This window comes from Lepisma saccharinum, chromosome 4 (assembly GCF_977018435.1).
Source record: "Lepisma saccharinum chromosome 4, izLepSacc3.1, whole genome shotgun sequence".
Classification (NCBI taxonomy): domain Eukaryota; kingdom Metazoa; phylum Arthropoda; class Insecta; order Zygentoma; family Lepismatidae; genus Lepisma; species Lepisma saccharinum.
In genome coordinates this window covers 2879477-2894691 of record NC_139232.1, presented here as the reverse complement: position 1 = coordinate 2894691, position 15215 = coordinate 2879477, and the positions used below count along the sequence as shown (strand labels likewise).

The window sequence follows — 15215 nt, the reverse complement described above, 5'->3', positions numbered from 1 at the left end:
GAGAAAACATCTGCTTGCATCCTTGAATTTTTGGAAAGTTCGCCTTGAAAACAAGAAATTATACTTGAATTTTATAATGGTCCTAGTGACCACCACGAATCCTTTTGCGTTATTCACACTCAAACTCCACCTTTTGTCTGTGAGGATCATTTCATGTGCTAAAAATTATCTTTCAACAGAAACATAGGTCAGTAGTGCAATGGTAATCAAGGGGTTCCGGGTTCGATACCGGGTGGAGGCACACAGTGGCTCGGATTCCACTTTAAACTGTAGGTCCAGTCCCGATTAGCCTTACTGTGCATTAAGTGGACTTAAAACACCAAATCAATCAATCAATCAATCAAAGCAAACCTGAATGCTGCAACATTCCTTCGCAAGGCGTGAATGTCAAAAAGGACCAAACTGACACGAGAGTGGCAAGGCGCCACAGATCAGAAGTTTGCACTTGGGACTGTGTAGGCAGTACAGACGATTAGGTGCCAAAACTGAGAATGGGGAGGAGGGGGTGGGGCAAGAAGAGTTTACTTTTTCTTCTTAGTAGGCAAGGCTTATCATTAAAAGTCTATAGTGCAGGGGCACAAAGTCTGCAGGTAACAGTGACGTCAGACATTTTTGTTTTCTTTAAAGCTTTGATAAACATCATATACTTGGAGGGGGTAAATCGACAGAAAACATGTTTCAAACACGCCAGTCATTGAATTATTTCGACACCAAATCTAGTAAATACTTCTGTAAGATATAAAAATCCTGTTAAACCTAAAAATATATAAAAACCTAACAAAAAGTTTAATTTAGGCACAAACCTAAAATAGGTTCTAACAAGCAAAATAGGTTATTTTAGGCACTATAAAACTCCGTCAGTTGTTTCGTTTCTTAATGAAACGCTGATATAACTTGTTATTTCTTATTTACCTGCGAAGGAAAATATTTACATTTCATATTACAGTTTTCAGCAAGATCTTCTAACAGTTGGGCTGAAAAGTTCGTAGGCTAACATAGTAAAAAATATTTTTTTGACAAAATTCGATTTTATTATTCAATATAGTTGCCTTCGAGGGCGATACAACGATTATAGCGGTCATACAATTTTTCGATGCCATTTTTATAGTACGATTTCTCTTTAGCCTCAAAATAGGCCTCAGTTTCGGCGATTACCTCTTCATCAGTGCTAAATTTCTTTCCAGCGAGCATTCTTTTAAGGTCTGCAAACAGGAAAAAGTCACTGGGGGCCAGATCTGGAGAATATGGTGGATGGGGAAGCAATTCGTAGTCTAATTCATATAATTTTGCCATCGTTTTCATTGATTTGTGACACGGTGCATTGTCTTGATGAAACAGCACTCTTTTTTCTTCTTCAAATGGGGCCGTTTTTTCGTGATTTCATCCTTTAAACGCTCCAACAACGCTATGTAATAATCGCTGTTGATGGTCTGGCCCTTTTTGAGGTAATCGATGAATATAATACCATGCGCGTCCCAGAATACTGATGCCATAACCTTGCCAGCCGACTGTTGCGTCTTTCCACGCTTTGGATTCGGTTCATCACGTGCAGTCCACTCGGCTGACTGTCGATTGGACTCTGGAGTGTAGTTATGGAGCCATGTTTCATCCATTGTAATATATCGACGGAAAAATTCGTGTTTATTACGGTTGAATATCGCTAAACATTGCTCCGAATCATCAAAACGTTGTTGCTTTTGATCGATTGTGAGCATGCGCGGCACCCATTTTGCACACAGCTTTCGCATGTTCAAATATTCATGCACAATATGTCAACACGTTCCTTTGATATTTTTAAAGTCTCAGCTATCTCGATCAACTTCACTTTACGATCATTTAAAATTATTTTGTGGACTTTTTTGATGTTTTCGTCGGTAACAGCCTCTTTGGGGCGTCCACTGCGTGCATCGTCTTCGATGCTCATTTCGCCTCGTTTAAATTTCGCAAACCACTTCTCAACGGTTGATTTTCCTGGTGCAGAGTCCGAATAATGTTTATCAAGCCAAGCCTTGGCTTCAACAGTATTTTTTTCGCCAAAAAGCAATGCTTTATTAACACACGAAATTCTTTTTTATCCATTTTTTCACAATAACAAAAGCTGCTTCACTCACAATGCTATATCTCACGAACTAATTATCCGGCAGCTGTGAAATTTATACACGTATCTTTTGAAGGTTAGTACCAAGTAAAAATCACATGGATTTAATTCTAGTAACGCCATCTATGAGTCAGCCTACGAACTTTTCAGCCCAACTGTTACTATACTTCTAAGAGTAATAATTGATTACTGTTTAATGTTAATTCATGTTGGACATTCACAATGAGCAGATACAGCACCACGTCAACTTTCTAGCCTACCTCCGTGGCGGAATGATGAGCACAGAGGGCTACCACGCCAGTGGTCTAGGGTTCGAATCCCGGATAGTGCATGGTTGATCTTTGCGAGTGTCCATTCATCAATTTCATCATATCGTTACTCGTCCTTATCGTCGTGATTAGCCAAAAGTGTCAGAAAAGCTAAGTAAAATAAAGGAAATTATGCAAACGTTTCATTTCTACAATCAATTCAAATCATCCTTTAAATTATCTATGAGAGTTTTTATCAGTTCACCGCCACTGTTACTATTTGCTGTAATAAGGGAACTGTAGTAGTAGTAATATAATATGCATTATCTTGCTTACATGTAACTTTAAACTGCATTAATTCAAGCAATGCATGAAATCGTTCACGTTTATAAATCCGTTGTAGTTTGAAATGTCATATTTTTCATATGATTTTATATTGTTTATGTATTAATTTCTTGTTTACAGAATGCTTTGTGAACACTGCACCCTTCTACGTATACTGGAAAATAATTGGGTATGTGCCTGTGTGTTTGAAATAAATAACATATGGGTTTCCTGTGCGCATCTAAGACCCAACAAGGTAATGACATTCAACGAAGCTTTGGTATACGTTATGTAAGAATTATATCAAGTTTTAAGTTATGCATTAAAAAAAGTATCAGAACGCCGCTCCGCTGGAAAAAAGCACTAGAGCGCCCTTCCATCCATACTTCCACCACTACTGAACTCACAACCCCATCACGTGTGCAATCACGGAGCAGTGGGCAACACAGAATTATTATGTTTAGCAATCAAAGAGCTTGGTGTACGTACAAGCACGATGTTGCACGTGAGGCGCTAATTCTTCCCTGGTTCCAATCACGCCATGTTATCGTATTTCGAAAGATTGCAAGCACGATATGTTCACGCCTGACATTTGCCAAGAAAGCTGGTACGAACGAGACATGTTTCGTAATGTGCCACTACAAGATCACAGATTTTGTATTATAAAAAGCATCGCCATACAGCAACAGGTTATAGGGACCATCAAGGCAAACAACTTTTCTTACGAACGTCTGAACCTTGAACTTGTCTCAGAAGTAACGATGATGCGATTTCTGAAGCACAGGGGCGGGTTAAGGGCCCGTCGATTCGGACGACTGCACGGGGCGCCGAAACGGGGCGTCCTCCTTGATTAGCACCAAACCAAATGCGTGGCTGTTTTCCTAATTTGTTTATTTTTAATTCCACTTTATGCACACACAGGCTAATCGGGACTGGACCTACAGTTCTAAGTGGGATCCGAACCACTGTGAAATGTGTCTCCACCGGGTATCGAACCCGGAACCTCTTGTGCAAGGCGACGACGTTACCACTACGCCATCGGGGAGGCCCGCCTACAAAATACATGTTATTTGTATTTTTTAAATTAGGCTATTATTTTTTCGTCATTAAAAGCGTAAATATAGGTAGAACATGGTCATGTTTTTTTACTGGAGGAAGGTGAAAAGTTGATGGGTCAGGGAAGAAAGTGGAGGGGGGGGGGGCAAAAATTCCACCTCGCCCTGGTGAAAATTTTATCTTGAGCCGTTCCTGCTGAAACATCACACACGCTTCTACATTCTCTGAGGATATTCTGGAAAACATGCACGTCGATTGAATATACAGTTTCCTCTATATACAAAGACAGGGGAATGGGATTCAGGGTGCCTTCGAACTTCGAACAAATAGCCAACAATGTATGCCACCCACACGAACATTTTAACTGTTCTAAGAGCGTTTCCGTCCTCAGGAATTGGCATATCGACATCCGCTTTGAAAATGAAAGATATTTTTGGAAACGTTATTTCTGGAACAAAGCAAAGGCACGGTGATTCACTATAGTATGAGTATTTCTCTCTGACATCCTTCGCCTTGCACAGGAAAAAATAATTTATTTATTCGAATTAACAAAACACGTTTGGTCACGTTTCTTGGTAACCACAAGTAACAAATGTTGTCATCCTTACTGAATTTGGTCATTTTGACCAAATTTTTGGGTAGCTCTACAAAAATTTGCACGAATACTCATTTTGGTTCGGGTTAACAATCATTTGTCTTCGGGCAATTTAAACAAATATTTGGTTACCAGAAAATGGTTATTCTCACCCGATTTTTTATTTGCATATTTGTTAATTAGCGTCGCTTTTCTGCCACTTTTGGCTAATAGCGGCGATGAGAATAAGTGATGATTAACTTTTAAAAAAAAACATTCACAAGGAACACCCATACCCAGGCCGTGACTCGAACTAAAGACCTTTGGTGGAGAGATCGAAAGTGGACCACCGAGCCGACATGTTTACCATACACATATAGGCATGCGCACGGGGGGGACAGTTGCCCCCCTAATCATGGACGTCCGCAGATCTTTTCCACGGAGGGACAAGCAAAGTATTTTCCCATGGGGCATATTACCCCGATAATAGTGTTGCCCCCTCAAAAACCACCAGTTGAATTTGAAATTATCGCATTAATGTAAATTACTATGACTGAAATCATATTATATGTGTGAAATATATAGTTTTAGGTTGACAATCTATTTCTAAAGGGGACGTGTGGCCATTCTTGCCCCCCCCCCCTTTAGTGCAGAGGAAGCTTCTCGCCGTTATTAAACGATATTATACTCTTATTGCCCTGCCCCAACCTTTGACGGAAATCACTTCAAGGGGGGGGGGGGGGGCAAACATTGAGGTAAAAGAAAGCAAGGCTAGTAGAATCTAAGCGTAGTAGGACAAAACTATACTCAAGATGAAATTTGTTTTCATGTCTTTCTTGCATTATTTCTTCAAGACGGCTAAGAGAACCTGCAGGGGGAACAGGGACAATTGCCCCATTTGATTTCAAATTCTGTACAAATAAAAACACATTTCGTAACATTATTCTTGCTCGCTTCGCTCTCAATGTCTACTTTTCTTACAGTCTTGTCAAGTCCAGAGCCGTAGCTAGGGGCGGTGGGAGTTGGTCCTGAGCGCCGAATGAAAAAAAATTGGTGAAAGAATGACATGGCGGCCCATGAATGCTATATTAAATCAATATTGTTTATAGTTTGCAACAATTTAGATCTAAAAATTTTCTTGCTCGCTTGGCTCGCAATTTCTGTTGTTTTTGTAATGCATTGTGAATTTGCCAGAGAGAGAGAAGTTATAACTACCAAGTACTACAGGCTCTTGCTACTAAACAGAATTGTTTGGAGGAAAAGGAGCGCAGGACATTTCCGAGACAATATATTTATTAATTATGGTGCCTCTATGTTGCTCTCTCTCTCTCTCTCTCTCTCTCTCTCTCTCTCTCTCTCTCATATATATATATATATATATATATATATATATATATATATATATATATATATATATATATATATATATAATGTATAGGACAGTGAGAAAAAGAGGTTTTTCCTTCCCGACTGAACTTTCATCAAGGCTTTGCCCCGTCCCACCTAATCAGAGGGTCTGCGTACGCCTATGCCTACACATCCTATGTAAAACAACGATGCAAAGCCAGGATTACTTTTTAAAAAAACATATCAACGTTTGAAAGTATACAGACACATAGGCGTCGTTAGCTTTTAGTTATTGGGAAAGCGGCCTTTGTATAATCGCGTCCCCTGTCACCCCGTTCATAATGACCGTGAACAGATAGGTTATACGGTCTGGACTTACATTTCAAAGTGGAATCAGAAGTACCCAAATGTCGCTCCACCTGGGCCCTTGAGCATACAGAGGTAATATACTTGAAGAGAAAGGGATTTTACCTTACAATCATTCAACTCAACGTGAGCAAGTACCATACCAAAAATGTCAGACCGCCTTCAACTAAAATTATAAGCCTCTTTTTTTTCTAACAATTAAAGGAGCACATTACTATTCAAAGCAATTATTTCGAAACACGCCAAACCTAAATTTTCGCCTTAAAAACAGTCCCCTCCCTTTTAACTGGACTACCTTTAGATATTCCTGTTTAAAAGTTCACTAGTTTTTCTATTGAAAAAAAGGATTTTACACTTTTATAAAAGTAAATTTAAATTGTTTCCTTAAGACAACAACTACAAACTGACATTTCAGGTGAAATTTATTTTTAAAAAGTTCATTTTGATCGTCGGCGGCTGGTGGCTCTGAATTAGGTAAAGGGATAGTAGGAGAGAAATGGGATAATAGAGAAAATTGGATCAATAGTTACACATACTTATAGAAAATGGGGTTTCTATCAAAACACACATTAAATTTTACATGCTTACAGTTAGTACTATTCTTACACGATAATCATGCTTGCAGTAAAGATTTAGGATGACAGTAGTTTGATTTCCGCTGCCTAAATCGTGTTCTAATATTTGAAATTCTTCCTAATGAGAAATATAATATGGTTTGTACAGTTGTTTTAAATCCGCCTTATGCACAGATACGATCGGGACTGGACCTACAGTTTAAAGTGGTATCCGAACCACAATGTGCCTCCAGGGTATCGAACCCTGGGACCTCTTGATTACAAGGCGACGACGTTTCCACTACTTGCACCTACGTAGCGGAGTGGTTAGCACAGCGCGCTACGACACCAGAAGTCCCGGGTTCAAATTCCGGCCTGGGCATGGATGTTCTTTGTGAGCGTTTCTTCATCAATTTTATCATATCATCACTAATCCTCATCGTGGCGATAAGCACAAAGTGGCAGAAAAACGACGAAAAATGATCAAATTCAATCAACCACTACGCGACGCCCTAGGGGAGGCACTACAACTATGGTAGAACACATGCACAGAGGGGATGAAAACTTTCTTTCCCGGTTACGGGAAGCCATTTACAAATCGTCGGCTGAATACTGTTTTGTCGTATGTCCATCTACACAAATTCTTCAGTAGAGCTGATTGAAGTTGGATTTATGTGGAATACACTACCCGATTTGTGAAAACATTTTGTTAATGTTAATAATTTACATCACTTGACAACCAGATACGTCGCTTCGGAACGTGATGCCTAACATGCAAGGAAGACCACAATAGCATCAACTTACTTCTGACGAAAAGTGGAGATACGCAAAACCAGTATTCAGTCGGCAAAATGCAGGACTTGTGGAAGGAAACAAGAACGTAATTTGAAAACTGCTGTCCATAAGAGCTACGTTACCCATTTCCCACGTTTCCTTATTCAGATGTTTCCACCGGCAGGAACGCACATCCAGATCCATTGGCTTGGCAACAAGAACGACTCGATCGACACGAAATGCAAGCTACGAATGATCTTTCCGCAAGTGTCCCTATAGCCGAAGAGCAGGATCTAACCATGACCTTCAATCGCGACTATCTGTGAAGTTTTCGACACCACTTGCTTGCATTACTGCAGGGTCAATCGGTTCAATGTCTTTCACAGCACGTGGCTTAAATGCACTGGAGGGTCCGAATTGGTCAATGCAAAGGTTTCTTCCAAATCGGATCTTTCCCATTTGCCGTGGGAAAGATTAATCAGTAACAATTATTTACGAAGCATTAAGAAAGATTAAGTTATAACTGTGTCCCGGGAATCTCTGGAGCAAGCGAACGAAAACAAGTCATCTGCGCAGGTAGTCCCTCGAGAGGGTTCGACCAATGAACACGTGAGAGAACAAAATTGCGTGGTGCAGGGGAAAAGACTGTAACTACCAGCTGTTAGCAGAAGCATGTACTGTTTCGCTCCGCGCACTAGTTTTATCCCCTTCCATACCGTTATGCGAGACCTTGCTCCAGAGATTCCCGTGATAGCGCATAGTCTGCATGTACACTCACCCGCAATAAAAATGAGACACGTATATCCTGAAATGCTAGCTTCCCAGCATGCCGTTGTGTGGGTGTTGCCTAACTCAACGTACAGTCAACGGCAAATATAATAGTAGGGAAATTGTCCATCCCCATTGTCATTCTTTTGTATTCTACATCCTGTGTTGTTTTTTAAGGTATGGAATTATGTTGATCCGAAGCACATGTCCTCTGCTTATTGAGGTTTTTATTTCAATTCATGATTATCACATTGTGGGAAACAAATGGAATGAAAATTGTGATGGGCGTTTCGCCAATCATTTCTTTTGAAGGTGCGTGTACCTTCTATTCCCGCCTTTTTTAAATTGATTGATTGATTGATATTATTTCGCTTTCTGCAACATTTGATGAATGGATGAAAAGAAACACAAGCACGTATGGACAACACAACAAGAGCCCCATTGGAGGATTAAACTGGCCATGGGTCTAGACGCCAGAGCCTCGTTAGTCTGCAAAATGCAGTCCAGGGTGTACTACGTAGTGTTGACATTTGGGTGTCTCAAGACAATGGTTATCCCATACACCTCACTCTCCCTTTTAAAAAAAATCCACTTATATCGTATACATTTTGTCAGAAGCATCTGCACTTACAGCAGGTTTTGGTCATCATGAGTCATCATGGAGTCTTTCAGTAGCCCGTCCACAATATATTGAGATACCTAGATCATTGGTTGAGGTTGTCATATTCTGGAATTTGCCAATGCACTATTGGCTCAAAAATTGTAAGTGAAATAAGTAAAGTGTGAGAATAACATAATACATTTCACTTAAATGTGAGTAATTCTGTGTGCATAGAAAGGTAGAACTTTAGAGCTGAATTGATATGAACACTGATATTACTCTACATCATTGGAGAGCACTAGTTGGAATTAAATTTTTAGTACCAACCCAAATTCTGGATATCATGTGAAGAATACAAATATGTGATTAATACCTCATGAAAATTATATAGAGCCTCCCCTATGGTGTAGTGGTAATGTCATCATTAGGGCTCGGAAGTTAAGACCTATAAATTGCCAAAAAAGACCTATAAAAAGACCTATAAATATCAAAAAAGGACCTAAAAATGGAAAAAAGGATGTATAATGTGATCCAAATGAACTTCAGTTTTAACCTCCCCACCCCCTCCCTCTGCACGGCACCTTGAGATCTTTGCAGGCATGTGTTGTCTGGTTGTATACATCGTGCTGAAAGCTTCAAAACAAGAGAAAGTTGCCACTTACAGGTCGACCTTCCAGACAAGTTACGGTTTAAGGATCTTGTACCGTACCTGCTTCAGTCGTCCAAAAATGTTTTTCTCTCGTTTCAGGGATCGAGACATGTTTTTATTTTATTTTTTGGAATTGGCACCAAAACTCAAAAAGTTTTGTTATGTTAGGAACGTACTTGTTTTTTTTCTTTCCTTTTTTAAATGTCACCCAAAATTACAAGTTTGTTTTCTTATTCATAAACTTCAATATGTGCACCATTTATTGAACAGAGAATATCTAAACAATGCTCAATTTCTTCTTGTGTATTAGACAACATCTCGTCAGTCATAATTAGGGCTCGGAGTTTTAGGTGCTAAAAATGAGAATAATATTTATTTTTTATGTGCTCAAAATATGGAAAATATTTACATTTTATGTACTTAAACATGGAAAATATGCATTTTTTATGTGCTAAAAATGTTGACAATTTCTGCTTAAAACAGCTCTACTCACCAGATGAAATTAGCATGTTTTGGTGAATAATGATGAATTACTACTGTCATCATTAAATTGTCCATCACAAAGGACTGATGATTGTCCCGAAACAGTGCCTTATACTGCAAAAATGTTCATTCCACATCACACGAAGTCACCTTCACATACTTAAGGCATGATATTTCACTCACACTTAAATATCCAATATTTTCTTCCTGTTCATCGTCCAATACATTTGAAATGTTACACATAATTTTAAAGCCAGAATTTTTTGTCATGACATCCTGGAATTTTCTGCGAAGCAATTGTGCCTTTGGTCCATTAAGTTTATTGAGCTTGTTCTCCACTTCACGAACTTCTTTAATTGCTTCTGAACTTGGATTGAGTCACCAATAAGGGATTGTTTGCTTTTCACATGCACAGCTGCAGCAGTATATTTATTGCCATTCACATGTTGGGTTACCCGAGATCGTTGTTCTGCTGTTATGGCTTTTCCACAGGTCTGACAAAAAAGTAGCTTTCCGTCAGTGGTAAATGTGTTCTTGAATATTCTGAAAATGATAGCTTGGTGCAGATTTCACTTTCAGCATTTTCAAATATGCACAAACTTTGAGAAAACTCGCACCTTTCTAATGAAACACACTAGTGCTACACAGAGGCGCAATCACGAGACAGCTGAGAAAAACAAGTGAATGCCCTGGTCAACATGAAGCGTTCAGAGAGACTTAATAAAATAAACATACAATCTTAGGGATTGATACGAAAGCACCATGTGATAGCAAAGAGTGATAAAGCTGACGGACATGGGTTGAAAGGAGGAAAAGAGACTCAAAATCCAACCAGAATATGCAGATATTAAACTGATTTTTCATCACTTTCTCATTTTAGGTACTTAAGTAGGCAATTATTTTCGAAATAGACAGTATGCAAAAATAGCCACTGTAAAATTCACGTATTCCTTTCAGAATGACCTGAAACGATTTTTAAATTTAAAAGCCTACATTATTGGTTCTCGCTCAGAGCGTCCTGAAGTTTCCTAACGTACAGCATATGAGATGATTGATTGAGTGAGTTCCATGATATCAGCTGTCATTTCACGTACAGGAATATCATATCGTATTTTCTTTTATGTCGATAATCTAACGTTTTTTACGTTACGTTCTAATGTACACCTACATGTTAATTCCACATAATTTAGGAATTTCTATACGTGAGCGCCAAATTTCAGTTCCACGAGTGGCGTCTTGTCGCCGCTTCGACGTTGCAAATCGCTCATTTCCACGAGTGTGTGTGTGTGTGTGATGGTTTGTGTTTTTTTTTATATTGTGTAGTAGTTGTGGTGTGTGTGTGTGTTTATATTGTGTTATAGTTGTGATGTGTTTGTGTGTGTCTTGTGTAGTAGTTGTGATGTGTTTGTGTGTGTCTTGTGTAGTAGTTATGCTGTCTAATGTGTTTGTGTTCGTCTTGTGTAGTAATTGTGCTGTCTAATATGTTTGTGTTTGTCTTGTGTAGTAGTTCCTCCATTCATATTGGGGGTTAGGCGTAGAGCTGACAACTCTGCACTGTAAAAAGACATGTCAAGAAACAGAAATATAAGGCCATGGATGTTCCCAAGGTAAAATATTCCGGAGGTAAAATAGTCCCCCGTTCGGATCTCCGGGTGGGGACTACTTTGGGAGGTCCCTGGACTAAGGATAAGATCTACGTTAGGAATAAGGATATTAAATTAGGCACCTGGAATGTTCTGAGCCTTTACCGGCCTGGGGCATTTCAGTGTACAGTTAATGAGATAGTGAAGTATAAATTAGATGTAGTAGCTGTCCAGGAAGTTAGGTGGCCAGGAGAAGGGAATTGTAAAACTAAAAATTATACTTTTTTCTATGGTGGTACTGAAAATCATAATTTTGGAACAGGCTTTTTCATAAATAATAGAATTATCTCTGCTCTTAAAACAGTAGAATTTATTAATGATAGGATATCATATGCAGTTTTACAGGGTAGGTGGTGTAAAATTATTTTAATAAACATACATGCACCAACGGAAGATAAAGATGATAATACTAAAGATGATTTTTATACAGAGTTAGAACAGGTCTTTGATAAATTTTCTCAGTATATGAAAATTCTGTTAGGTGACTGTAATGCACAGATTGGCAAAGAAGAGACATTTAAACCCACGATTGGTAAAGAAAGTCTTCATGAATTAAGTAATGATAATGGTATAAGATTGATTACTTTTGCAACCTCAAAGAATTTAATTGTGAAAAGTACCACTTTTAAACATAAAGATATCCATAAATATACCTGGTCTTCTCCAGATGGTAAAACTCATAATCAGATAGATCATATTCTCATTGATAAGAGAAGGCATACTAGTATAATTGACGTTCGTACACATAGAGGTGCTGACTGTGCCAGTGACCATTATTTAGTAATTGCTAAATTAAGAGAAAGACTCTCAGTAATAAATCATAAGCAACAAAATCTAAAAGTTATAAAATTTGATACAGGAAAATTTACTGATGAAAGAATTAAGAAAGATTACCAAATTAAACTGTCAAATAGATTTGAGGTTTTGCAGGATTTAAATGATGATGAAAATATAAATGAAACAGACGTAAATAAGAATTGGGAGCACATACGTAATGCAATAGAATCAGCAGCTAAAGAAACTATAGGATACCATAAACCAAGAAAAAGTAAGCCATGGTTTGATAGTGAATGTCATAATCTAATAGAAATAAGAAATCAGGCTAGACTTAGGTGGTTAAATAACTCTGATGATACAAATCTAAACAATTATAATAGAATAAAGCGAGAAGTTAACCGCACGTTTAGAAGTAAAAAAAGAGATTACTTGAAAAGCAAAATTAACGAAATTGAAACAAACAGCAAAAATAAAAATATCAGAGATTTATATAAAGGTGTAAATGAGTTTAGAAAGGGGTGGCAACCTAAAGTAAACTTGATAAAAGATAAAGAGGGTGATTTTCTAGCTGACCCAAGCGATATTCTAAATAGATGGAAGAACTACTTTAATGACCTTTTAAATGTCCATGTAGGAGATAAATCAGAAGTAAATGAAGTACACACAGCAGAACCTTTAGTTCCAGAACCTAGCTTGACTGAAGTTAAAGATGCTATTAAAAGGCTAAAGAATAACAAAGCATCTGGCATTGATTTAATACCAGCTGAGTTAATTAAATATGGTGGAAATTCATTAATATGTCAAATTCATAAATTAATTTGTTTAATATGGAATAAAGAAGAAATCCCTCAACAGTGGAAAGAATCCATAATTGTTCCTGTGTTTAAAAAAGGTGATAAAATGAACTGCAATAATTACCGTGGAATTTCTCTACTCTCAACAACATACAAAATATTGTCTAACATTCTTTTAACAAGACTAACCTCATATGCTAATGAAATTATAGGTGATTATCAATGTGGATTTAAACGTAACAGATCAACTACAGATCAAATTTTTCACATCAGACAGACACTTGAAAAAAAGTGGGAATATAATCAAAATGTCCATCAGCTATTCATTGATTTCAAAAAAGCATATGATTCGGTCAAAAGAGATAAATTATATAATATATTAGTAGAGTTTGGAATACCTAAGAAGCTTGTTAGTATGATAAAAATATGCACCAGTGAAACAGAAAGTAAAATTCGTGTGGGTAATAATATGTCTGACAAATTTATAATTCATGATGGGTTAAAACAAGGAGATGCATTATCTCCATTGCTCTTTAATTTTGCCTTAGAATATGCCGTTAGGAAGGTAAAAGAAACTAAAGAAGGACTAAAATTAAATGGTGTGACTCAGTTGTTAGCATATGCAGATGATGTAGACTTACTGGGGGATGATATAAATACGATTAAGAATAATGCTAAAATATTTTTCAAAACTGCTAAAGAGATAGGTTTGGAAGTTAACAAAGAGAAAACTAAATATATGCTTACAGCCCGAAACCAAGTGTTAGGTAATAATCAAAATCTAATTATTGATAACAACTCGTTTGAACCAGTTTCCAAATTCAAATACTTAGGAGTAATATTAACAAATGAAAATTATATTAAAGAGGAAATAAAAAGTAGGCTTAATTCAGGAAATGCATGTTACTTCTCTCTTCATAAACTTTTGTCTTCTCGTTTAATATCTAAGAAACTAAAAGTTAAAATATACAAAACAGTAATTTTGCCTGTAGTATTATATGGGTGTGAAACTTGGTCCCTTACATTGAAAGAGGAACATAAATTGAGAGTATTTGAAAATAAGATCCTTAGGAAAATATTTGGACCTAAAAGGGATGAGGAGACAGGTGAGTGGAGAAGGTTACATAATTTAGAACTACATAATTTGTATTCATGTCCAGATATTATTAGAATAATTAAATCAAGAAGACTTAGGTGGGCAGGCCATGTGGCACGAATGGGAGAGGAAAGAGGAGTTTACAGGATTCTTGTTGGGAAACCAGATGGTAAGAGACCTGTAGGAAGACCAAGACGAAGATGGAGGGACAACGTTGAGATGGACCTAAAGGAAATCGGTAGGGATGGAAAAGAGTATATAGATCTTGCTCAAGATAGGGACAGATGGAAGGCCTGTGTTGCTGCAGCCATGAACCTTCGGGTTTAAGAAGGCTAGAGAGTTAGTTAGTTAGTTTTATCGTATACATTTATTACGATTTACAAGTCTACAATTTACGACACCGAATAATGTAAATGTTGCTGCAATACTTCAGTGAAGAAAATCAACATTTTCTGGTTATGTTTACAGCCTCCTTCACTTTCAATTACAAAACCTAATCAAGATAATTCATACAAAACCTAATCAAGATATATATGTGTAGAGGGAATTGAGCAAGGATAATGATTTCCGGGAGCAAGGAACAAATAAGCACAGACTGAGATTCTTCAATGAAATCACACTCTACGTGATGATCACTGATATCTTGCTTAATATATCGCGCCGCTATCGTTCATCGCTTTAAACTGATTAGGAAATCTCTTTTAAAGTTTACCTGAACATGCGATTGAGATACAACTGCACGAGCTCTCGTGTTTCATCACATGTAGAACATTATTTGTATTTTTGGATAACGTCATTTTCGATCTTCTTAAGTTTAAAGCAAAGATGAGAATAAGTGATCATATCGGAAATAGGTGAAAGAAATAACACCTTCGAATGGCAAAAAGAGCCTCAGGAAACTAACCTCTTGCTCTGTCCGAAAGGTCCAAGAAGCAGTCTTGAAGTGCGGTCTTGTCGGAAGTGACGTCATCTAGTGCAGTTCGAAAGCGCCAATTAAACGAGTAATCGAGACCGTAGCATGGAGCACGCGAGGTTGCAGGTTTAAATACTTGACTTGTGCATT

The 15215-nt window shown here is 37.7% G+C and overlaps 1 protein-coding gene across 6 annotated transcripts in view; it reads right to left on the bottom strand.

Annotated features, from left to right (window-relative positions):
- Positions 1-15215, bottom strand: part of Pfrx (6-phosphofructo-2-kinase/fructose-2,6-biphosphatase) — a 151170-nt gene that overhangs the window by 83711 nt on the left and 52244 nt on the right. Inside the window, exon 1 of one of the 6 annotated variants that reach the window (XM_083120247.1) lies at positions 7485-7627. The exons of the other annotated variants lie outside the window; for them this stretch is intronic. Coding sequence (XP_082976373.1) covers positions 7485-7545 — 61 coding nt within the window. The 5' untranslated portion in view covers positions 7546-7627. Of the gene's footprint in view, positions 1-7484; positions 7628-15215 lie in introns of those variants that run through there. 6 annotated transcript variants of the gene reach the window in all.